The sequence below is a fragment of the Prionailurus bengalensis genome, chromosome C1, assembly GCF_016509475.1.
Source record: "Prionailurus bengalensis isolate Pbe53 chromosome C1, Fcat_Pben_1.1_paternal_pri, whole genome shotgun sequence".
In the NCBI taxonomy this organism is placed as follows: domain Eukaryota; kingdom Metazoa; phylum Chordata; class Mammalia; order Carnivora; family Felidae; genus Prionailurus; species Prionailurus bengalensis.
Window position 1 is genome coordinate 108,274,073 of NC_057345.1, and position 26,241 is coordinate 108,300,313.

Consider the following 26,241-nt stretch of genomic DNA (forward strand, 5'->3'; position numbering starts at 1 on the left):
ACCTGTCCCGCCTCTGCTTCTGTGTGGCTCTAAGCTCTGGAAAATGTGTGCATTCCCCAGAGCCACCTGGCAGCCCTGGGGCAGGGTGGGGTGAAATGGCAGGGGTCTACAGTCTCAGACCCCTTTTGGCTGTTGCTTTCATGCTGCCATATTCTGCATGCTGGAGAAAGCAAAAGAGAAAAGGGCAAAAGCAGGGCAGACACAGAAGTAGAAGGGCAGACAAAGAAAGAAAATGAGAAGCACTGAGGAGAGAAGGGGAGGCAGCATGAGAGAAGGAGAAAAAGAGACAGGCACAGGTGGGAGGAAGACAGATACAAAAGAGAGAGGAAAACACAAAGTGGGGAAGAAAGAAGTCAAAGAGACAGAGGAAGAGCCAGGGAGCACAGGTGGGGGCTAGGCAGGGGAGTGGCCACCCCCAACCCTGGCTGTGGCCTCCACAGTGAGAAGGGCACAGAAGCCTCCAAGAGTAGTAAGGGAACTTTGGTGGTGAAGAATGTTTTTCCCCAACTCTCACTGATGGGGATGGGGCACTGGAAGGTGGGAGCAATGAATGGCCTGGAATGAAGACGGAAGGAACCTGTGAGAAATCTAATGGGCTGCAACAGTGGGTAGTTTCAGTCAGTGTGAAGACATGGGGATTTTCCAGTCTGACAAATATCTCAGGCCCAGCTGAGGGAAAAGCAGCCACCCTCCCGGACTGGGAATGCTGCCTGTGTTCACTCAGCCCTGCCCGGGTGTAGCTCCTGCCCTTCCCTTCTTGCTCAGACACAAAGGTGTCCTCAGTGTGCTCTTGGAGATCCTGAGCCCTGACAGGTGAGGCACAGCCTGGAGAGTCAGGGTTGGGAGGGAGAAGGGGGTGAGCAGTGATGAGCAACCACGAGCCCCAGGTAAAGTTCATGGGCACTTGGGGGAGGAAAATGTGACTTCTGGTCTGAAGAAGCAAGAAGGCTTCTGGAAGAACTAGCCTGGATTAAGTGTCTTAAAAGCTGGTGGAATTGCAGTAGTTAAGAGCAGGGCAGGGACAGCATGGGCAAAGGCTCCAAGATGGGCAAGCCCAAGAAGCGAGCCCATACCTTGACCACTTGGGCTCATTCTATGGGAAAAGGTAACTTGGAGTGAGATTGTAGAAAGCCCTGGTTGCCATGCTGAGTTTTTTACGTTACCCTGTCAGAAAGGAGGGACCATAAAATGATTTTGACCAGAAGTATGAAGGAAATGGTGCCATGCTCCTTCTTTTCTTTAACTCACTGAATGAACTTGAACAGGTCGTCTGGCCCTTTTGGGTTCAGTTTTTAATAAAATGTGGGGCATTAGCCAGATTAGTATTTTATTCTGGAATCAAATAAAACTTCATTTGGCTATTCCCCCCCAGCTTACAGTTGTTGAAAACAACTGTCAAGATGACCTTTAGAGCCCCTCACAACCTGACAGCCAGACACTGTGAAAAAGGTGTCCCTCCTTCACCATGGACTCTGTCAGACCTGCCAAGGCCTGTGCGCCCCAAGCTTCAGGCCAGCTTACTCTCCTAGGGAGTGCCAGACTCCTGGCGGCTGCCTCAGCTGGTGCCTGCAAAGGCACATCCTTCCTGCTGCAAATAGGACTAGTAGATACTGAAGGAAAGAGAAAGTTCTTCTCTACCCTCAAGGTCTTTGCTGGACTAACAATTAAATTTACAGGACACAGATTAACAGTAGGAAAAAAACCAAAGTTTTATTAAATGTGCACAGAGGTCCAGGAATGAAATTAAGACCAAAGAAATAACCATGCAGGCAGTTTTTACACTTTTCAGACAAATAGACAATAAGTCTGTGAGGTATTAACAGGATCAAGAAAACTTAACACTGGGAGCTTCAATTCGTAAGGGATTCTAAACAGATTTTGGGCCGGGGTGGTAAATTAGTAAAAAGTAACAAGCGTTGTTATACAGCCTCCTCTCTTTCGCTCCTGCTACAGGGAGGGTACCTTTCACATGGGAGATGTATTCCTTCTCTCAGGGGGGTGGAGGAGGGTCTGAGTGTCCTTCTTGCACAGGCTGTCTCTGAAGTGACTTTATTAAATGTTTATTTATTTTTGAGAGAGAAAGAGAGCACGCGAGTGAGCGTGCAAGTGGGGGAGGGGCAGAGAAACAGGGGAACAGGATCCCAAGAAGATTCCATGCTGACAGCAGAGAGGACTCTGCTAGAGAAACTAGAGAAACCTCGAGATCATGACCTGAATGGAAGTCGCCACTTAATGGACTAAGCCACCCAGGTGCCCCTGACGTGACTTTCAGTTAAAATAATCAGTATGCCCAAGAGGCACACTTTGGGACAGCCTGCTCTTGACCCCTACACAAGCTATTGCCTGGGACAAAGTCACAGCAATAGCAACAAGAATAACCATAGCTCCACAAACTTTAATGAAAACATTATCATCTACCCTGCTGGGTAGATGGCAGGGGAAGGTACATGGGGCAGAGGGGCAGCCAGAGAGGGAATGAGAAGTCAAACAAGGATCAGCCCATCTTCCCACCTGGCTTAGGAGCTGGGCGCCCAGGGGAGGAGAAAATGAGGAGTGAGGAAGGTGGGGCTCACTCAAAGGCTGGGTATGCCCAGCTCTAGGGTTTGGGGCTGCTGGCGGGTGGTGCTAGCAGGAGAGGATCATCCTAACATGAGAAAGGAGGGGCAGGATGGGGCTGACATGGAGGGGACAACACCAGGTGTTGAGTCAGGATAGAGGGTGAGGACAGGGGAGACCTAGTAGCCCGGTAGGAGAAGCAATCTCAGAAGGAGCAGGGGCTCCTTCAGTGTTTGAAATGAGGCCAACTCTTAATGATGTTGTACAAAGCTTTCCCAGGAGACAGTGTATTGACAATATCACTGTGCCCCACCAACAGGTAGTTGGGAGTTAAATACCCCTTGTCCACTGCACACTGGATCAGGTTCTGGGCTGCCTCCAGGGCTGCAGCATTGGGCGGCTTTTCTGCAAAACACATTTTCCCATCAGTTTTAGGGTCTTAAGGTTACATGCTTAGGGAAGGGACAAGCTCCTAGATTCCAGTCTCCCACTGTCCCCACCCCTACCATACCTACCACTACCATAACCAACAAATTCACATTAATTGTGGCAGCCAAGCACAAAGAGAAAACAAAGTCATTTTGTTCTCTGATTCCTCCTTGCAAAGCTCCTTCCAGAAAGTTCAAAACTACTCTAGAAGAGAGCTCCAGTACAACACAACACTCCACAGCAAGCACCGTGAGGCAGACATGGCACCACTGGACCATCCACTGCTTTGCCATAGCAGGCAGTGGGGCTCCCCAACATTCACCAGGGAGGAGAATACATTTGCCAAATGAGCCAGAAAAACACCATATTTGCAAAGGATGGTGTTCTCTCTTGATCCATGCTTGCCTTGCGTATGGCTATAAAGACAGGGCTGAGTATGGGGACAGGTGAATTTGGGGGAAAGTTCTCCCTGGCAGGGACTCTGGGGGACCTGTGTCCTATATTGAGAGTCCACTTTAAATCTGAAATGTTCTAAACACACTGCCAAGTACCTCAATGTTGCCTTTTCCCCCATGCTTCCCAGACATTGTATATTAAACTTCATCCCCCTAGAATGTTCTCTGCTTCATGCTCACCCCTTACCTACAAAGTTGCCTATGAAGGCAATTCCTAAGGCAATATCATTGTAGCCATAGGTGTGAGAGCCTTGGATATGCCAGCCAACTCCTTCATACACACCACCATCCTGTCCCACCAGGAAGCTGGGGTTGGACAAAGGAAAATAGAGAAAGTCACTCCTGGAAGGAGAATTAGCTTCATTCACCCCTTAAATCATTAATTCAGTCTTTCTTCCATTTATCAGGTATAGAGTGAACATCTTTTATGTGCCAATGTGTATGAGACCAAACAACAGCAACAACAACAAAAACTCCATAATCGCTGAACCCAAGAATTGAAGATAATCACAAGCAATAACAGCAACTTCCGCCCATTCCAACATGGTTTTGTTCCCACAACTCCACTGAGTCTGACACCACCAAGGTGACCAGTGACTGTCTTGATACTAATACAATGGAAACTTGTTTTTGTTCTGGTTACATTGACCCTGTTAGCCACACTCTTCTTTAAATGTTCTCACCCCAGAGCTTCCAGGAGCCCACACCCTCCTATTTTCCTCTACTCTGCTGCTCCCCCCACCTAGGGCTCTCTTCCACCCACCTCCTTTTCCTAAAATATGGTGCTCTTCAGGATTCTGGCCTTCCCCTTCTCTCTTGTCACTCAGCAAGTCTCCTGGGACAGTTGCCCAGTCCAATGGCTTTAATTACTATCTATAAAAATCAACATGTCCAAATGAACCCATCTTCTGCAATTTTCTCAGCCAAAAAAGTGGACATCATCTTACTGCCTCCCCCTCTCTCTCCCTCTCCCAGTCCCATCCAATCATTGGTCATGGTTTATCAGGATACGTGGCTATATCTCTGACCTTGATTCCTCCATTTCTCTATGCCAACTGCTATCATACTGCTCCAAGTCACCATAACCTGTTGTCTGGATTACTTCAATAGCTCCCTGCCCAGAGGTTTACCTCCTTCTAATCCATTCCTGAAACAGCACCTCAAGTGCTTTTGCTAAAATACAAATCCAATCATTAGGCATGACTTCCAGTTGCCTTTCAAATAGAGTCAGTCTGTCTGAGTTCTTCTGATATGGTCCCTGTTGGCTTCTCCAGCCTTACCTCTCACCAGTCCTCTTGCTGAAATGTATTTTTAGATATGAATTAAGCTCCTTTAGTTCCTCAAGGATATGCCCTTTCTGGACCCCAGAGAGCATGCTGCTCCCCTTACCTGGAGCACTCCTCACCCTTATTTGCCCCACTAATCCCCATTCCTTACCCACATCAGAGCCTTGATACCCCTCCCTCTGGAAGCCCTTTCCTATTACTGCCAACTCCACCAAAGTCTTGTTAGAAGATCATCCTCTGCCTATCCTGTTCCTTATCTGTCACAGTGTCTAACATGAAGGATTGTCATTACTATTCACTGTCTTCTCTGTAGTACTCCATGAGGGAAGGAGCCATATCTATCTTGCCAAGCACCAGGCACATAGCAAACACTCAATAAATTTTGGTTAAAATGTTAGAAAATGGTGATCAAGAAGGTCTTAACTGGAGCCCATTCAATGTTAGAGATAACACACCATGAGGCTGGAATGAAAGGGAGATACCGTAAAATCAAGGAATGAAGATGAAGTCCTTGAAGACTGAATGAAAAAGGAAAACTAACATTCCCTGAGCATTTGCCATTTGGAATTTCCAAATTTATGAACAACTCTCTCGTCTGTGCTAATTAATCATAGCAAGGCTGTGGGAAATCCTGCAAAATGCAGCAACTGTTTCCTCCTGTTTGCAAAGGCTGCTTTTAATTTTTTAATTAAGTCTTTAATTTTAATTTTGGTACATTTAACATATAGTGTTATATTAGTTTCAGTTGTACAAAATAGTGATTCAACAATTCTATACATTACTCAGTGCCCATCATAAGTGTACTCTTAATCCCCATCACCTGTTTTACCCATCCCCCATCCAACTCCTCTCTGGTAACAAACCACCAGTTTGTTCTCAATAATTGAGAGTCTGTTTCTTGGTTTATCTATCTTCTTTTTCTTTTGTTTATTTTTTTGTTTCTTAAATTCCACTTAAAATTGATTAAATACCTAAATGTGAGACCTGAAACCATAAAAATACTATAAGAGAGCATAGGCAGTAATTTCTCTGATATCGGCCATAGCAACATCTCTCTAGATATGTCTCCTGAGGCAAGGAAAACAAAAGCAAAAATAAACCATTGGGACTACATCAAAATAAAAGCTGCATAGAGAAGGAAACAGTCAACAAAACTAAAAGACAACATATGGAATGGGAGAAGATATTTGCAAATGACATATACAATAAAGGGTTAGTATCCAAAGTATATAAAGAACTTATACAACTCAACACCAAAAAAATAAATAATCCAATTTGAAATAGGCAGGAGATATGAACAGACATTTCTTTAAAGAAGACATCTAGATGGCAAAGGCTACTTTTAAAATGGGAGTTAAAAGGAGAACAGCAACCAGCCCAGAATGACACATATGCAAAAGACACATATCTATCTGAGACTATGGTTTTATTGTAACTAAGTCATGGATGAGTAATTGAAATTTATCATATGCTAAACCTAAATTCTTTCCATGAAAATTCCAAGTCATCTTCCAAGTGGCTTCTGCCATTCCACTAACTTAATGTGTTTCTTTATTATAGATCTGGCATTAAAGGAACCAAAAAAGAACATTTTTACTTCACTCTGTATCTTCAAATAGATAAGGTATTATTGTTCCTGTTGCAGAGATGAGGCAAAAGAGGCCCAGGAAGGTGAAAAGTTTGCGTATCTATAAAATGGAGTAAACTATACCAGAGTTATTATAGGATTCTAACATCAGAGGGAGCAAGTTTGAGGTTGGGCCAGAGTAAGGTAGGAGGTGAGTAGGGCCTGTGACCCTGAGTGGTTGGAAGGGATTGCATAAAAAGGCACAATCCTCCAATGGCCTTCCGTAAGGGTCTCATGGTCTTGCTTTATCATTATTGTTGTTAATGTCTTTTCAGAGTCTTCCCAACCACTCATAGAGAATATGCCCAGGAGAGATAACTAACCCTTAGCTATGATCTAACTGATACTCAGTCCAGAGACTTGCTTGAATAAAATGTGATGTTTTATGTGAAGCACCCACTACCAAAGAAGGGTTCAATAAATATCAGCTCCTTCCCCAGCCTTCCTCCTACAGTCCTGAAGAATAGAAGGGCATGTTTTCTTTTCTTTTTTAACATTAATTTATTGTCAAATTGGTTTCCATACAACACCCAGTGCTCATCCCAACAAGAGGAGGGCATGTTTTCAATCCCACTTACTGATATCCAATGTCACAGAAGTGCTGTGTGTCCATGTGGAAGGATTGTATATCTCGGACACGAATATGGCAATCCATGGATACATTGCAGGTTGTACCAGCGGTGTGGATGATGATGACATATTTCGCTGGGAGGCTCATTTTAGGGCAGTGTGTCTCTCTGGCTTCCCATACTGACCGTGAAATGATGTTGGGGCAAGCTGTGGTAAGGTAAAAAACCAAGAGCATGGGAACACACCTACTTATGGGCAAACTCATAACTGCAGACTGGATTCCTTCTCAGTCTCCCCAACCTCTGGCACCCATTGCCACTTCCTGATGTAAGCTCAAGATTTGGAATTTAGGAAAGTCCAGACAGGAACTTTCTGGGTCATGTGCCTGGAGCTAAGGGACAGAGGCAAAAATTTATAGGTTCTGATAACAACTGTGGAAATCATTATATGAACATAAGGGGAAGGACTGTTGATTGTACAGAGGCATGGCCATTTTATTCAAAAGACAAAGTATGCCTACCTGCTTGATGTATTGCCTACCTACTTGATATATTGCACATTTATGTAGGTGTGTGGACCTATGAAACATGACAATGTGAAGAAATCAGCTGTGACTCTGAACTGATCATGTGTATATGGAAATAATTCAAAATATATAAAAAACTCTAAAAATGCTAAAAATATCATTATTGAAGATAGCATCCATCTGAAAGCCAGAAGCATTTTATTAAAAACTTAGTTTAAAAAAAAGCTTAATAAAAATATCCTTGAGTCCAAGAAAAGGTCCACTCTAGTAGAAAGCTAGATATATTGTACTGTTTTTAGGTCACTGCTTGCTCACTCCAAAATAGCACATGATTTTTATTACCCTACTTCTTGGAATATTCACTCTGATGTCAGTGTTACCTGCTGACTCGTTTTTCTCGGTGTGTGGTCATGCTGCAGGATGGCTGGGTTTTGCTCTTAGAATGCTGTGTGTGTGTGTGTATGTGTGTGTACTCACCTGCTATACACAAAACTGTATAAATGTTTACCCCATCCCATTATCATGGTTCCTTTTTCTCCATAGTTTTGATGCAATCTGACATCATATGTATTTTACTTGTTGAGTTCTTCATTTTCTGTCTTTCTTCACTGAAATGTGCAGATTTGTATATTTGTTCACAGCTGTGTTCTCAGTTCCTAGAATAGTGCCTCGTATTCAGTTAATATTTGTTGCTTGAATGAAAGTGTGTGCACATACATATTGCTAACAAGAATGGTCTCACGGCTATATCACACTAGTGGGAAGGAGAGGAGGCCAGGAAGCTAGCCTGTCAGAATTTTTTGGATCTCAGCATGAGGTGTTCTTGATCCAAGAAGCCAGTGAACACCAATAGGACACAGCATTCCCTAATGTGGTTGAGTGATAACTGGCAGGAAGGTGAGGCAAGATTGAGGGTCTTACCTTTCCTAGGCATCACTGGCTTTTGAGGGACCAGACAGACCTCTTCATTCAAGATGAGTAGCTGAATATACCTGGGTGACAGATGACCCTTCTGGATGGCATAGGATATCAGGTCCTCTGCAGCTGATAAGGCAGCAGGGCTTAGACTGCTTCCTAAAAGAGGATAACGTGGGACCAAGAACTGTCAGCAAGACATTCCATCCTGATCTAGACCTGGGAGAGGATAAGAAGTCACCTAGGTCTGAATAACTGATAGACTGGAAGACAGGAAACAAATCCAGTAGCCAAAATGGGGCCTAAGAGACAAGGAGCTACTTGGACAGAGCTCTTAGAAGCCAAATTGGTGACCTCTTCCAATTGCCAAACTGGGACCTTATTTATACTCCATCTCTAGGTGAAAGAGCTGGGCAGCAATTAAAGCTACATGCAAAGGAAGGCCAACTTGACTAAATCAGGTATGCCTTAGCATGCGGGAAAAGGGAACAGAATTTAGGAACTCCCACAATCAGGCATGTGGCAAGTGCACTTTATAGCCATTAACTCATATAATTCTCACTGAAAACCTCCAAGATAAATGCTATTCCTAGCCCCAGTTGGCAAATGAGGATCCTGGCAGGTTCCAGTTATTCACTTACTAGCTCTTAACTCCATTTTTTTTCTTGAGCCCTCCTCTGTTTCGCAGGGGCTAGAAACCTCAAACTACATTTCCCAGACCTCATTGCTGCCAGCTCTGGCTGGGTTCTGCTGTTCCAGCAAGAGAGAAGCCATGTTTTTCTGCCTCTGCCATCCATAGGTATAGACTCAGTGCCATACAACATCAGACTCCAGAAGTGATGGTAAGAACTGAGAGCTTAAGCGGTGTCAGTGGTGGCTTCAGCTACCAAACAGGAGTGCAGACCAGAGAGGAAGAAGAGAACAACAACAAAAAAGCTATATCATAGAATCCAAGGGAGAAAAGAACTCAAAAGAAGGGATGGGGCACCTGGGTGGCCCAGTTGGTTAAGTGTCTGACTTCAGCTGAGGTCATGATCTCATAGTTCGTGGGTTTGAGCCTTGCATCAGGGTCTGTGCTGGCAGCTCAGAGGCTAGAGCCTGCTTTGGATTCTGTGTCTCCCCCCCCCCACCCCTCCCCCAGTCATGCTCTATTTCTCTCTCTCAAAAATAAACATTAAAAGAGAGACAGAGAGAGAGAAGGGTGATGGTTAGAGAGGACCAGTATGTTGTAGACTGGAGAGACAAGAGTGTTAAGACAAGGGAGTGGAGGAAGAGAGTGTGGAAAACTCTCTGGCAGAAGGTCCGAGGGGACAACCATTACCTATCTTATTGCCAAAGAAGGCAATTCCCAGGGAGATGTTGTTGTAGCCCTGGGTATGCATGCCTTGGACATCCCAGCCGACACCTTCATACACCCTGCCATCGTCCCCAATCAGGAAGCTGCAGGGCAAGGAAACATGGATTTAAAGGCAAATTAAAGACCTCTCACCCACCCTCAGAGTGGAAAAGTGTTTTAAACGCTCATCAATAAGTACTATGTTTTAATTACCTAACAGTGGGACATAGATAACCCATTTAAATTTCCAAGAGATGTGGGAATATACTTTAAATTATGTTGTGACTTAGCTTACTTGTGTGTCCCAGAACCTCACTTTAAAAATACTCAGTTGGTGGGGCGCCTGGGTGGCTCAGTTGGTTGAACGTCCAACTTCAGCTTAGGTCATGATCTCATGGTTTGTGAGTTCGAGCCCTGCATTGGGCTCTGTGCTGACAGCTCAGAGCCTGGAGCCTGCTTTGGATTCTGTGTCCTCTCTCTGCCCCTCCCCACTTGTGCTCTGTCTCTCTGTCTCTCAAAAATAAATAAAGGTAAAAAAATTTTTTAATTAAAAAAATACTCAGTTGGTTCTAGGGTGCCTGCGTGGCTCAGTCAGTTAGGCATCCGGCTTCGGCTCAGGTCGTGATCCCCCAGTTCATGGGTTCGAGCCTTCATCCGGCTCTGTGCTGACAGCTCGGAGCCTGGAGTGTGCTTCAGATTCTGTGTCTCCCTCTCTCTCTTTCTCTGCCCCTCCCCCGTTCATGCTCTGTCTCACTCTTTCTCAAAAATAAATAAACATTTTTAAAAAATTAAAAAAATATATTCAGTTGGTTCAAAGTGGAATTCAAATGTGTGACTCTTAAACACCTGAGAACATTATTTCAACACTTTTCCAGGGCAATGAGAACTCATTCATCCTATTTTTTAATTATAGGAGAAAGCACATGAACATTTAAAATAAACAACTGAAGGGGTGCCTGGGTGGCTCAGTCGGTTGAGCGTCTGACTTCAGCTCAGGTCATGATCTCGTGGTTTGTGAGTTTGAGCCCTGCATCGGGCTCTGTGCTGACAGCTCAGAGCTTGGAGCCTGCTTCAAATTCTGTGTCTTCCTCTCCCTCTGCCCCTCCCCCTCTCATGTTCTGTAATTCTCTCTGTCAAAAATAAACATTAAAAAAAATAATAATAAATAAATAAACAGTTGGAGTTCAGGAATCCCTTAATATTGGCTTTATCTTCAGTTTCTCCTTAGGAATACCTGTAAGCTCTTCTGTATCACAGAAATTTGTTTAGAATATTCCTTTTTTTCAGTTTCTTTTAAAAACAATATATCTATTATTTTGCTCTACCTCCTGCCTCCTTTCTGTCTCTCTAACTTTCTTACTCTCCACTTCCCAACTACACTCTTCAGAAATTATGTTTTCACAGCTCTTGCCATATTCTACTTTTAATAGACTGTGAGTTTCCATAGCAAATGGAACACAGAAAGAACACTTTCTCAAGGATGCCTAAAGACTCTGAATGGAGGTGAGCCCACCTCCCACCCTGCACTGACATGGCCTGGGGATCGGGTGGGGCCTTAGTATGCCCACTGATTGGGAAGACTTTGCTGCCCAGACTTTCAGTAAGTATCTCTGTCACTCTTCAGCAGCCTTTGGTTAGTCCAATGTGAACTGTCCCTTATGGCAACACTCAGCTGTACCGTACAAACTGGAGATTATGTGTGTCTATATACACATCCTCATAAAAAATTTTTTTAAGTTTATATTTATTTATTTTGAGAGAAAGATAGTGGGTGTGCATGTGGAGAGGGGCAGAGAGAGAGGAAGAGAGAGAGTCCCAAGCAGGATCACCACTGTCAGTGCAGAGCCCAATGACTGAAGCTCGCTCCATCTCACAAACCATGAGATCATGACCTGAGCTGAAAACAAGTCAGATGCTGAACCAAATGAGCCACCCAGGCGCTCTTATCCTCATTATTAAGGGGGAAAGGAAGAGTTTCTGGGCCTCCACTGGTAATCCTGAGTGGACACTTGATACACAACCTCAGGATCTCTCCATGCATCACATTTTTTTTTCAACGTTTATTTACCTTTGGGACAGAGAGAGACAGAGCATGAACGGGGGAGGGGCAGAGAGAGAGGGAGACACAGAATCGGAAACAGGCTCCAGGCTCTGAGCCATCAGCCCAGAGCCCGACGCGGGGCTCGAACTCACGGACCGCGAGATCGTGACCTGGCTGAAGTCGGCCGCTTAACCGACTGCGCCACCCAGGCGCCCCAACATCACATTTGTTTTAACATGGGGCTCTCCCCTCTCGATCCCCACCACCATTCCCTGTGAGATCAGACCTCAGTGTGACGTGGCCCTCCAAGGAACCCAGTGGGAGAATGCTCCTCACTGTCTTTGTGTAGACTGCTGGATCAGTAGGCAGTCTGGAAACAGCTCTAGGTCCCACTCCCTAACTTAACAAATTCTCTGTCTTCTCTAGACCATGGCATCCGTACCTTTGACACAGGGGGTGGTAAAGTTCTCCCATTCTCCCACCCATTCCTCAGAGTGGATGGGAGGGCCTAGGTAATGCTTGTGAAGACCTTTGTAAACTGTAATATTCTACATGCTCCATGGGCAACTGTAGTTATTACACAACCTCCCTTACTTATTCCAGAATCCTCCAGTGTCTGAGACCATCTTTGAATAAATGGCTCTGAGCCATCCTTCCTAAACACCTCTGAGGATTCTGGATTTTGTTCATTTGTTTTAACATTTTTTATCCATTATAAAAGCAACATGAATGGGAAGATGGGAAACTAGATGAGGGAAATTGGGTGGCCCCCTCAGAGGCAGACTTGAATGTGGCCCCAGGACCCACCCATTTGCTTACTTGTAGACCACGTCGCACCAGCCTTTGGTGTAGACAGAATGGGACTGAAAGCCCCGAAGCCTCTGGCTGCAAACATCCTGCTCCTGGCACTCCATCCCTGTGAGCTGGTTCATGATGACATAGGCCACAGGTTGTGTCAGCTGGGCCCTGCAGGTCTGTGATCTCGCTCCCCACTCCTTGCGGGAGACAATGGTGGGAGCTTCTGCAAGGGGACCACAGGATGGCATACAGCAAGCACTACTATTTCTTCTGCAGGCCTGGGAGCGTCCCCTGGATGCCTCCACCACCCACAGCCCCCCTACTCATCTCCATAGCCTATTCTGGCTAAAAGCAGTCCCCATGCAGTCTCTACATCAGCATTAGAAGTAAAGCTGTCTTGGTTTTCATACACTCCCTCATTGTATATCCTAAAGGACAAACCCCCCTCAGCCCTACCCTGGCCTGCTTTGCACTTCCCACCTCCAGAAAGTAGCCCCTGTGACACTCTGTGCTAACCATGGGACTCTGAGCTGCCATCTCTTAAAGCACCCCAGTATGAATGCATTGTCCTAACTGGCATTTTCCCTGGGTCTCTGACCTGTCTATTGTCTGGGCCTCCCCTCAGAACGGTGACTCTCTGAGGAAAGCTCTGTTTCTCTCCTCAGATTCGAGCCCTTAGGAAGTTCCTTGAGCATCAGGTACATGTCTTTCTCCCATGTGAAAATGCACTGTAGACAGGGCTGAGAGCCCTGCACAGGACCCCAGGACCCCTGAGGACTCACTATCTTTATGTTGGAAGCATCTGGGAGCTTTCTGAGGGATAGGGTGTCTCTACCCTTCTATTGACAGCTGGAGACTGGGGGCCTTGTTCTTAGTCCCTGGGTTTTCCCTCCTTCCTGGAACCCACCTTTGCCTGAGGATTCATGGCAATCCATGGGAGCTTTGTGGGATTCAACCCCACCTACCAACCCAGCCCAAGTATAATTAAGTCCCGAGAAACACTTCTGGCTACCTGAGGATCCCTAGCTAACCCCAAACCACCTCACCATTTTGACCCTTGTGAATGAGCTGAGAGATGCCAACAAAAAAGTCTAGAAGCCCCTCTGATAATCCTCTGGCTTGGGTTTCATTCCAGGAGAACAGTGGGGAATCCCCTGCAAAGGAACATTGCACTTAGTGCTGGTCCTTGGAGAATACCTGGACCAGTGAAGAGGAATAGACTCGACATCCCCACCCCAAAGTCCACAGCCTCTCCACTCCCCCAAGTCCCCTGACATCTTCTAGGAAACAACACAAAAGAGAACTACAGATGTTTCTGGCTTCACCCCACCTCTGCCTCCCACATCTGCCCCAGTGAGACCTTCATGCCCTCCCAAATCCCCTCCATTCCAGGGGAATTGCCATCTCTCCTGCCCCCTCGTCTGAGCAGCTCTAGCTCTCCTGGCTCACCTACATACCTTTGTTCAGATCAGAGGGTCACATACCAAGGTGGTCATCATTATTTGGTAGTAACATGTACACATGTATCAAGCATGTATTGATCCAGACAAGGTTCTTGAAATACAGAAATTTGCAGATTGTTGTGACTGACCTCACAAACTAGATTTTTGAGATGGGATTAACTGAGGATTAGTCATCATCAACATGCCTCATTCTCCTCTGCCTGTTTAGTACCAGAGATCATAGGAGCAAAACCTACTAGAACCAGCAGTGTCACCAACATCACCTCCCACAGGGCAGCTCTATAGTTTACCAAGCACTTTCAAGAGCCTTACCAGATCTGTGGCTTAAAACACGTATATGTGATAAGCAAAGAAAATTAACCACTCCCTCAACACAGAGGAGAAACTAAGGCTCAAAGAAGTTAAGTTACTTGTCTAAGATGCTATGGGTTTAAGCCATGGGCTTGGTTCCAACCTAGGCTGTCTGACCCAAGCTGCGTTCACTGCCACTATACTTGGTGACCTCTCCAAAGCTGTCAGATGACCTTGGATAAGTCACTACTGCAATGGAGCCCAGCTCGTATCCTTGTCTGTAAGTCAAGGTCACTAAGGGCCTCCATTCTGTCCTTCTGTGAAATCATCAAGGAGCAAATTCATGACCATGAAACTAAAGCCAAGGTGTGCTGGGCAGACTGAGGAGACTACTGAGGACTGGCGCCACTCTCAGTCGGGCAGGGGACACCTGAGCTAGGCTCTAATGGGGAGCCAAGGACTGGCCAGAAGGAACAATCAATGAGCGATAAGGAGGATGACTTACAATTAGTACGAAAAGCACTTCTGACCCAATGAAAGAAAACTCACCCCAAGCTCCAAAATCCCAAGCAGGGAAAATAAGAAGCCACAGCAGCATCCTCATGTGGTCCCAGGGTGCCAACAGGGTTAGTGTGGGCCTTGGCCCTGGAAGAGATGTCAACAGTTAACCCAGCTGTGCTCACTCCTCAAACAGGCTACCCACCCCACTGCATGGCACTCCTGCCTGCCTCTCAACCAAACTGAGAGCCAGCACCTGCCTAGAGGTCTCAGGGTCCTCAGCACAGAGCCTAACCCTCAGCAGGTGCTCAGTAAAGTTGAGGGTGCTAGCAGCTCTTGCCCAAAGTTACCCAACCAGTAGTGGCAGATCAGGATTCATACCCAGGTATGTCTCCACAGCCTCTGCCTGGAACTTTGCCACAGTCTGTCCAAGTTTTTGATGCTGGAGATTCTCAACGTGGGCCCAAGAGGTTAAACCCCAGTATCTCTGTGGTCTCTTCTGGCTGCAGGAATCTTTTTGGCTCTCTTGGGCAGAAATGAATTGCTTGCTTATGCTCAATCAAAATGAAGTACCAGTTCCCCAAGATGACAACAAAACATCAACTTTTCTCCTGGTTATCCTACTGAGAAATGAGAGAGGGAAGTTTCAGATAAAATGAGGTATATCATTGTCCTCCAGAGTTTTTATATTATAATCAGTAGTCCCCAGATGGAAAATGTTTAGAACCATGTTTTAAGACCTGAGCATATAGGAACTTCCTGGATCAGGACCAGCAATCTCTTGGTTAATAATACCCAGTATTCCATTCATTTGGGAAAAACTGTCACTTAAGAGGAAATGAGCCAATTGCAGATGAGAGTAGGAAACATGTGGGAAAGTGTCAGCCTTCCTCTTTAGCCAAATGAGAGGTAAGGATTAGCTTGTCCAATATGGAGCCCTGTGGCTGGCCTCCCAGAAAACAGGTTGGCCTTTTGCAAAGCTATTTAGAAACCAGCAATCAATTCTGGTCAACAGAAGGTTTGGATCCTGGTCACTTGCTCATGGTACTTTCCCAACCATGAGTGTTTAAGTGGCAAATGCTGTCCTGAGCTTGTCACATCACACAGCTGAAATTACAAGGCTTGAGCCCAGCCCCTCATCACACCAGGGCAGAGACTAGTGGCACCTCCCACCCCCACCTCCAATCACAACCCTGCCTGTTGCCAGAGTTCATCTACCTTGGTTCACACTGCTATGCATTCTGTATCCTTAAAATAAAGATGCAATAGCAGAATAAGGACCAAGTGAAACATAATCAATAGGGATTCAGAGCTAGACAGAAAGGAAAGAAATTGAGTAGAGTTAACTCCAGGACACACAACGTTGGCAGGAAAGATCCAGGCATGGTAGAACTAAACTCATTTAGTGTAATTTAAAATAGAATTTTTTTATTTGGAGGAAGAGTTCAAAAGGGAAGATCAAGGAACTTTCTCCACCATATTAATATTTTAGCCAGATAGAAGAGTCCAGTCCCTTCCAAGGGAGAGGGCTTCTCAACAAGGAACACACTCACACTCACACTCAGAAATACCTATGGGTCCCATGCTGTCCCAGCCCCACAGGTCAGGGTACAGGCAGCCCGCCCTTCATTGGCTGGCAGTTCCTTCCTTCAGACTTGGCTTCTGGCCCTGCTCTCCTCCAGCTGCCACCTCCCAGGCCTTTAGGACGCCTCTCACCAGAGGGCACTCCCTCCCTGGTAAGGGAGCACCTGGGTCCTGGCTTTCTGGATAGAAGAAGAACACCTGGGTTCCTAATAGAAGGTGAAGAGGGGACAGAGTTCTGAGGCTTCCAGGAGGCTCCGTGCAGGGCACCCAGAGTAACTGGGAGAGACCAGACTCAAACTGAGAGCAAGGCGTCACCCTGTGAATAAGCCCAGGTTCCGCCTCCCTGGGAAAGAGCATAATTGCCCAAGGCTCCCTGAGCTGCTTCCTCATCCCCAGCCTTTGGGAAGCCCAGCCAACCCAACATCTGGGAACTTCTTGGCCTTGAGTGGGTCAAACTTTGCTACCCTAAGATACGCCTTTTTGGCATATTGGTTATTCCAGACTGGTTATTTTATAAGGAAATACACAAGAGCCATGAGAAGTTCTGAAAACCAAGAAGTCACACTTTTGTAAGAGACACTTACATGAATAGGGAAATCTCCACTTGCAAGGGTGTCTCCTTCAGCACTAGGATGCAGGTGTGACTGTCAATCTCCAGAAGCTGCTATCACTGGAGAAAGCAATAACTTATATCTGCTTAACTTTGCCCTTGTTTGCTGTACTTTTCCTGGGAACCTCCCACAACTGAATTCCTGCCCCCAACATCTTTTGTCTTTAGTTAATGATGGTATCTAAGGTGATGGCTTTGGCCATTTCAGGGAGTTACTCAGTTTTCCTGGGGCTCTGCCATGTATATATAGGAAGTATACAATTTCTTAAGCTTTCCTTGATTTTCTCCTATTAATCTGTCTCATGTCAATTTAATTTTTAGTCCATTTAATGAACTTTGAAAGGCAGAGGAAAACTTTTCATCCCCAACAAGACAGACCTGCTCCAGGAGTGTCAAGATTGTGGATGGGGGCCACTGCCCCACCCTCCTTCCACCAGGGCCACCTGCACAGGTAGGATGGAGGCAGAGGAACAGAAAGGTACATTCCAGAAGGCACAATGTGCTATCCACAATGTGGATATCCACAATGTGCTATCATCACTAGTACTTATTTTGGCCCATGCATCCACCAGCCCCACCAAGAACACCTGGTCCCTCACCCACTCCAAGCTCACTTCCCATGAGGGGAATATCTCTGCAAGGACCTGCACGGCTCTCACCTCCCAGGGGGTGGGGGCAGCCTCCTGAGACTGCAGAAAGGACCCTTCTGAGGGAATGCCCCAAATCCAGACAGGTGGCCCTTAGTGGGACCGCAGTCTTGCTCTCAGGCCTGTGGGAACTGGAAAAGCCCCCTCAAAGGGGGGTTGCACAAATAAACCACTTCCAAATGCCATTCTCCCCATTTAACTGACAAGACCCAAGGCTGGGGAGAAAGGCCCCAGGAGCAGTGTGAAAGAGAGCAGGGGGCTACTTTAGCTGTAGTCTGGGATAATACTATAGGGACCCCATCAGTTTCCCAAACTTTGCTGACTTGCTGTTTCTCCTTACCTCTGCTATATCCCCACCTTGACTAGTAATAAAGTTCTTGCAATGAGAAGCTCACCTCTGGGGCATCCAGTTCCACAGTTGAGGAGACTGGTCCCCTTCTGCAGGTGGGCCTGCAAATGAGAACGTCAGGGATGGGATTGGAATCTTGGCTGGTGAAGGAGGGATGGGAATACTAGGCAGTGGCTGCCAAGAGGAAGCAAATAGCACCCAGGCAGCGAATACTTAGGGCTAAGGGGCCCATTCTGTATGATGGCATCAGGAGGGAGAAAGAATGTGGGCTGTCCCTCTCTGGTTCTGTGCATTTAGGACTAAAATGCTAAGTTCTGAATGACTCAGGTCCAGTTATGCTTCCCAGCCACACTCACCTCTCTTGGCCAGAGCAGCTCCTTTCCTGAATGTTCTCTGAACATAGTTGTCTCAGGGGAAAGTTCTTGTGTGACTGCATGGTGAGCTGAACTAGCCACTTTTTTTCATGTAGCACCATTTCAAGTATATTGAAAGAACAATTAACAGCCAACCCATGGATATTCATATATGTGTGTGTGTGTATCTATCTATCTATCTATCTATCTATGTATATATCTCAGACATCTCAAAAATGAACACAGTGTACCTTTTACTTCAAGGAAAACAACGAATGAAATTTGTTAGCAATAATGAAATTGGAACTTTCAAACAAAAATTAGACTTTTGGAAAATTTGTGTTGGCTATCATGAGTTTGACAGTCTCCCAATACTTTAAGACTTTTCTGATAAGATCAGTGATATTAATTTATCTGATTTATATATGTACATATTAAAGATTGAAATGTGTCAGCATTTGGAAAGTGTGGATAACTCAGTGAATCAATATTTTTCAGTGACCAATATATGAACTTACAAAATGATGCCTGAATAAAGACCCATTCAAATTTCACAATAGACAATGGATTTCAATGTAACAGAATACAAAGGACTCATTGATATGGTTTCAGATTCTACATTGCAACTAACCTTAAGAAACCTCTACTTGTTGAGTTTTGGTGTCTTATCAAAGAAGAATATCCACACTGATTTTTAAAGACTATTAATATATTCCTCCCCTTTCCAACTACTTATCTGTGTAATTTTGGATTTTCTTCATATCTTCAACCAAAACAACACAGAAAACATATTGAACGCAGAAATGAATATGAGAATTCAGGAGTCTTCTTTTAACTCATGCATTAAAGAGGTATACAAAAATGTAAAAAGTGATACCACCCATTTGCTTTGAAAAATATTTTTCATTTAAAAATGTGTCAATATGGGTTTAGTACACTAGTGTAAGTGAATCAGTATTTTGACTTTAAAATTTCTGATATTATATGTATTAATACACATAACCCACATAAACAAAAATTCTTTGGTATCTTCAATATTTTTTTTAGTGTAAAAGGGTCTTGAGAGCCAAAAGTGTAAGAATTGGGATCCAAGGAATGTCATGGGCTGACCTGTAGCTGGTAGGCCACAAGGGGGCAGCATGCTGTGCAGTAATTCTAAACGGGCCTCCCCACATCCCTGTCCACTGCACCTCCCACTTCTTTTCTTTCCTTTTCTGCACTCTCCTGGGAGGCACAACCTCTCAATTACAGGAAGTAATCTTCTAAGCGTGCGTTCCGTCAAAACCAAGGCAGGAACGTATAATTCTGCAAATGTTTATCAGATGTCTCAAATGCAAAGCTTATCATCCAGGACTGGGTAAATATGAGAATCCCTGCTCTCGAGGAGTTAATAATCTGGTGAGGTAGGCTGAGTCATAGGATCAGCGTCTAGGGTGATAAGGGATATGCCTAATCTCAAGGCATAATTTGCATAAACGAGCATATTTTTCCTGAAGGCAAAGCTGGAAGATACTGGACTGTATTTCCAGGGCAGTACAGGTCAGCTAGGCAGTGATTCTTCCAGTAAGAGACTCTTGGGTTCTCTGATTCAGAAGAGTACTTGACCTGATCGGGCAACAAGTCCAAATAGGACTGACTGTCGCCAATTTGCAGCTGCTGCCTCAGGGTCATTTTCAGGGAGTGACCTGGGGACTGTGAATTGAAATCCTGGGCCCAAGGCCCTCCCTACCTTGCAAGCCCTCTGAACTGTCTTGCAAGCAGGTGAGCTCCAGGTGAGACCAGTAGCCTCTGAGGCTGAAGTCACACATTTCCCATTCTTGGTCAGCTTTCATCCATTTTTTGTTCACAGCAAGTCTCCCCAAGATGGGGTGCATGGGCCCCATAATGGGAAGAAACTAACCAGCTGTGCCCCCACTGCACCACCCGCAGGCCTCTAATGGAGGCTTCATGGTGCAATGACCTAGGGTTTGCTCACCAAGTGGCCAGAGCAGGGCTTGTCACCAGGTAGGCACCCATGAAGGATACATTCTGCCATGGGGCCTGGGGTGGAGTACTAAGAGCTCTACTGCGGGCTCTTAAGTTTTCAGTCTTAGAGGAACCCTGGGATGGGGTCAGGTGAAAAGTCTTTCAAATTGGCTGCTCTTAACAACCTTTATTCTAGCAGCTGTTTAGAACCAGGTAAAAGTTCTATAGATGTCTAGAGGGCTTCACCTGGAAAGACAATGGGTTTCCTATTCCGAACATGGCAGTGCAGCAGCCTCAGTCTGAGTGTGTTGGTGGCAAGGAGAGGAGTAAAAAAGAAAGTTGAAGAGGAGAAAGAAGGTGAGGGTAGGCAACCAGGAGTAGGAGGAAGAGGGAGAGAGCAAGGGAGGGAAAGAAAGGGACAGAGAAAGGACAGATTGAAGGGGGAGGGAAGGAGGAGACAAAGAGGGAGGAAGGAAGGTAGAGAGGGAGACTGGTTCAATTCTAGCTGCTACTGACCTCAAATGCTGAGATTCAACTATAGCACCGCAGGTCATGGGGGGCATGTAGTGGTCATGGTATAGCTGGTGTGGGGTTTGGAACCTTGGTAGCTTGGGTTTGAATTCAAATTATAACAGAGAAAGAGCTCCCTATGCAAGTGTGTGTGGTTCTGCCTTTTGGGCTTGGTGGCTTCCCCTTTCTGCCCAAGGAGCAGGAGGGTGAGGTAGTGTCATGCACACACTAATAAGGCACACACACAGAATTGTGTCTTTCCACGATGTCAGCTTTATTCGATCATAAAGCAAAGTTAATCACTATTATAAAGCAATTTCAGGGTTCCAAATTCAATGACATTTCACCAAGTGATTAAACTTGGCTTCTTACCCAACACAGAGAGCAGAACATAAGACAAACCATACAACAAACAAGATGACAGAAAGTGTAGAAGCCAGTCTGTGGGCATGCAGTCCTCTGGCCTTGGTCCGGTCCAGGACAGTTCATGCCACTTATTGCTTATTATGTTTAAGCAGTGAAGGATCGCAGTTCTGTTTGAGGATCAATTGGGCAGAGCCTTCAGCAGTAGCTGCCTTTTTGAAGTGGTCGGACATAGAGAGGTCATGTCTGAAGAGTCTGACAGTTTGCTGTAAAAATCCTCTCCTTTTTAAAGGGATTTAATCAGTCTTGCCCCCTCCTCTGTTTCTAATTATTGTCAGTTCTGGGGTGTCAGCTGATGCTGGTCCTAGCAGTACCTCCTAGCTGCAATATCTTTAACTGCTTGTGTTATTGCTTGACCCAGGCCCCTGCTTGAGTGAGATCCCATTTTGCTCTCTACAGGTGGAATTAGGCACAGCTTTCAGGGGCCCCCCACGGCCTGGAGTCAGCAGCCACCCCAGCCCCTTCCCTCTTCTGACTTCTCACTTCTGGGCCATTCCCAGGTCGGGAAGGGGCAGGAACCCTCCCTGCAGGAGCCTCAAGGGGTCTTTTGGTCCTTCTCATTTGAGGTGGTTGCAAAGAACAAGGACTCTATTTCCCTGGCCAGGCTGTGTGTGCTCATCCAAGACCCCGGGCTGAGGTGACCCAAAATAGGCAACCTCCTGTCACTGCTCATCTCGGTCCCAAAAATCCAGGGGTGGCCTGTGGCGGTTGTTGGCTTCCACACCCAGCCCAAATATCTTTCAGAATTGAAGTTGAGCAAAAATAGTGTGGAAAGGAATAAATAAAATTATTTCTATTTGTGGAAGGCATCCTCCTATCTAGAGAAAAATCCCAAGTACTTCACAAACAAAAATGCTAGAGTCAATAAACTAATTCTATAAAGTTGCAGAGGACAAGATAGACAAAAATCAGTTGTGTTTCTCTACACCAACAAAGACCAATTTGAAAAGGAAATTAAGAGAACAATTGCACTTACAATAGCACCCCAAACAATAAAATATCTATAAATGAACTGATTCAAGGAAGCAAAGACTTTTACAGTGAAAACTATACAACACTGCTGTAAGAGATTAGAGAAAACTAAAGAAATAGCAAGACATCCTGTGTTCACGGATTAGATTTTATGGAGTGAAGGCGGCAATACTAACCAACGGGGTCTACAGATTCAAAACAAGTCCTATGAAATGTTTTTCTTCTGTGTTTTCTAATGGAGTGAAGGGGGCAATACTAATCGACAAGGCCTGCAGATTCAAAACAAGTCCTATGAAATGTCTTTCTTCTGCATTTTCTATTGCTGTCAACCCCTTGCAGTACACTTCTCTTCAGGCATTGTGGTTTTCATCGCTTAACATGAGATTGGGTCTTTTTCACACTTTCCATTTACCTGTTGAACATTCTGAACTGATGGAATACAATTATAAGAAACACCTTAATGTCCTCCTCTGGTGATTCTCATACCTGTGTCAGCTTTGGGTCATTTTCAGATGATTGAACTGTCTCCTCATTAAGGGTCATTTCCCCTGTTGCTCTGCACACCTCAAAATCTTGGATGGAATGGCCAGTGGGAATGTTACCTTGTTTGGTTGCTGGATATTTTTGTGTTTTCTATAATCCTGAGCTTTGATCAAGGATGCATTTCAGTTACTTGGAAACAGTTTGATCATGTCTGGTGTTACTTTAATGATTTTTCAGTGGTCCTGAGCAGTGCTCAGCAGAGGGCTAATTAGGAGTTCCCAACCCTGTGGCAAGACCTCCCTGAGTCCTCCTGCCTCGTGAGTGAGGGGGGTTACTTTTTCCAGTCTATCTGTTGGCAACAGGCTGTATTTCCAGTGCTGATGTACAGGCTCTGTTCCCTCTAATCCTTTCACAAGATTGCTCCCTGACTTCCTGGAGTTGGCGCCCATGGAGGCACAGAGCAGGACTGTGCTGCACACTTAGGGCCCCCCAACAGCTCTTGCTAACTGACTTTCACAGCTCTGCCCTCCCCACCACATCGCCCTGTGGACTCGCAGCTCAGTGTCCTCAACTCCACATAGTACACTGGGCTCCTCTTCAGTTTCCCCTCCCTGCACCTTACTTGGAAACTCTCTCAAGGCAGCACATATGTTGTGTAGGGCTTGGCTGACCTGTGTGTTTCCAAGTGTCTGGAATTGCTGTCCTCTTTTGCCTGATGCCCAGTCTCTTGGAAATCTGCATTTTGTATATCTTGTGTGGTTTTGTTGTTGTTATAGACAAGAGAGTAAATCCAGTTTCTGTGAGTCCATAATGGTGTGGTTCCCCTAAGTGAAAACCAAAGTTGGAAACCATCAATGTAAATTCTCAATAGAGACTTTTACAGAGTAAAAGCCACAGCCCCAGTGAAAACGTAAAGCCAGAAAACCCTTAAAACATATATTTACAAATCAATGCAGGTTTGTAAGGACAGTTTTTACTTAAGCTTGAGAGCAAGCACAGGGCCCACCACCTTTTGTCCCAGAGCTGATGGTGAAAACCCATCCTTTGTCCATGTGGCCAGAGTTGCCATACCTCTTTAGAGGTGTGTCAATCTCATTAAATCGTATTCTCCTGAAAGTCTTTTAAGGAAGGCCCAAGACAAATGCTGTGGCCTGATGGGAAGTCTGGGTTTTGTCTTGAGTTTTCTGGGGATTGTTGTACAGGTAACAGCCAACCCCAACTAACTTCTCTTCTCTGGGAAGAGACACACAACAACTTCACCAAAGTTACACTTTCTTTCCTCCTAAAAGTGAACCCGTTTTCTTTACTGTCAAAAAGTAATTAGAAAACTACAAAAAGAAAAAAGGGGGGAAGAGCTATATATATACCCAAAGGCTTTATTTTTATTAAAGTAAAACAGAACAAAGAAATTCAACAACTTTACAGAACCAAGTTTGATCTCCAAATCCCTAACAACCAAAAAAAAAAAAAAAAAAAAAAAAGCATAAACTCAGCACACTTCTGTCACAAGACACACAACCAAGTTGCCCACCTTTAGGGAATTAACTGGCACAACAAAACGCAATGGAGAAACACAGAAAAACTACCTCCAGGGGTAGTATCTGTCCTGACTGGGTAGCATAACCGCAATTTCCTCCCACCCCCATAGCCTCACATGCCTGACACTGAACACACACGGTCACTTGCCTCCCTGCACCCCAAAACCCTCTGCACCCACTCCCATCTCAACCATCCTCACCCCACACAAGTCTTCCTCAGACAACCCAAGCAACAGCTCTGGGACTTCCACAGCCCCAGGAATTCTACCCCCCAGAACCACCTGATTTACATAAGGTCACGCCCCATTCATGACGCAACAGGCCTCTCTTCCCCCTCCCCTCTTCCCCAGTCGCTCTCCCTACCCCTTCCCCCCAAAACCAGCGCGGGATGATTCAGCGTGGAATTGGGAAGATCTCCATGACATTTCCAAAGCAGGGTCGTCGACTGCGCCAGGAGGAAAATGAGGCCCGACCCAGCGTGACCCACACTCTAGATGGGCCCTTGAGGGCGGAGACAAAGCCTGACCCGCAACCTCCCATGTGTCCTCCACTCAGCCCCCCGGGGAGACCACTGCACTGAGGGGGTTCGGCGCCTGGGGCCTCCTGGGACCTAACCCTAACTCTGGCCAGGGCTCTGGCCCTAAGGATGTCTGAAAGATCGGATGGGGGCCAGTGACCAACGGGAAAGATCTCCCCGTGGAAGCCACATTTTCGCCATGACATTTCCACCCCGGGATGGAGCTGTAGGAGGGGATCCTGAGACGTGGTTCAGCCTGACCACCCCCCCTCCCCGCCAAACGTTTGGCTCCTTACTTCCAACCCTAAAACTGACCCGCACCCGCGCATTGGGCCAGCCAGCACCACTACCCCCAAAAATAAATATGCAAAAATGTAAAATCTCCTTACCAAAGACAAGGTTGAAACGAACTTGAATCATTTAAATACAAACTCCCGTCCTGAACGTTACTCTAAATTATCCTCTACATAAAGCAAGTGAGAAATTGAAAATGAATCACAAACTAAAAGTAAGCGAACAAGTGAACAAAAGTAGAGGAGAAGGACCATTTTGGTGCTTACTCACTAAGAATCTCCGACAGTAGGAGATAAAACACTTGAATTAAAAGAACAAGCCAAACAAACACACGGCAAAACAAACACCAAAACGCATCAGACATTTTAAACACCGATTACCATAAGAAAGCGCGAATGCAATCGGGACAGTTCCACATTTAGGAAACAACGCAGGAAAACGAAGTCCAAAATGCACTGAAAAAGCCTCACTCTGGGAAGTATCACGTCCTTGGATTCACTATCTCTTACCAAGAAAATGTGCTGTGTTCTCAACCCGCCCCAATACAGCCTCACAGGCCTCACACTGTACAGACACGGTCACTTGCCTCCCCGCACCCCCAAACCCTCTGCACCCACTCTCGTCTCAGCCATTCTCACCCCACACACGTTTTCCTCAGACAAGCCGAGCAACCGCTCGGGCATTTCCACAGCCTGTGGAATTCTACCTCCCGGAACGACGCCCACCGCGGCCTCATTTACATAAGGCCACGCCCCGTTCAGAATACAACCACCCCGTTTCTCTCCCCGCCCCTCTCCGCACCACCCAGCTCTACACACCCGGTCTCCCTGACCCCAGCTCCCCTCCCACCGGGATCTCAACTCTGATGCTTCTCCTCCCCCCCCCCCCCCCCCCGCCTCCTTCCTCTCCTTGCGGGTCTCCTCCGACTTCTCCCCTCCACAATGATTTGCTTACAGCTCGTCTTCCCTCTCCCAGCAGCTCCCGCCCCGCCCCCTCCGCCCGTCGGGGCGCTCACGCGGCGCCCAGCACCAGGCCGACTGCGCTCGCCTGAGAGAAACACGAGGGAGGACGTCCCCCAGCTGGAGAAGCGCCCACACACCTCGCGCTCTCGCTCTGCTCAGAGCCCGGTTTGAAGGAGACACAATGCGATGACTCCACCTGAGGGGCTCAGCCCCCAAGCCAGTCCCCCCGCGCCCCCCCCCCCA

General features: G+C 46.1%; 1 protein-coding gene and 1 long non-coding RNA gene across 2 annotated transcripts; both read right to left on the reverse strand.

Annotated features, from left to right (window-relative positions):
• Nucleotides 1-2,418: 2,418 nt before the first annotated feature.
• PGLYRP3 (peptidoglycan recognition protein 3) lies at nucleotides 2,419-16,706 on the reverse strand. Its single transcript, XM_043576409.1, has 10 exons — nucleotides 16,363-16,706; nucleotides 15,173-15,414; nucleotides 14,843-14,938; nucleotides 13,586-13,693; nucleotides 12,561-12,762; nucleotides 9,686-9,804; nucleotides 8,371-8,523; nucleotides 6,932-7,130; nucleotides 3,628-3,746; nucleotides 2,419-2,961 (listed from the first exon to the last, which is right to left on the reverse strand). The coding sequence occupies exons 3-10, from the start codon at nucleotides 14,895-14,897 to the stop codon at nucleotides 2,783-2,785; spliced, it is 1,134 nt and encodes a 377-aa protein (XP_043432344.1). The 5' UTR covers nucleotides 14,898-14,938; nucleotides 15,173-15,414; nucleotides 16,363-16,706; the 3' UTR covers nucleotides 2,419-2,782.
• A 4,353-nt stretch (nucleotides 16,707-21,059) lies between these two features.
• LOC122481205 lies at nucleotides 21,060-25,761 on the reverse strand. Its single transcript, XR_006296783.1, has 2 exons — nucleotides 25,675-25,761; nucleotides 21,060-23,511 (listed from the first exon to the last, which is right to left on the reverse strand). It is a non-coding gene; the product is annotated as an uncharacterized LOC122481205 (long non-coding RNA).
• Nucleotides 25,762-26,241: the final 480 nt, after the last annotated feature.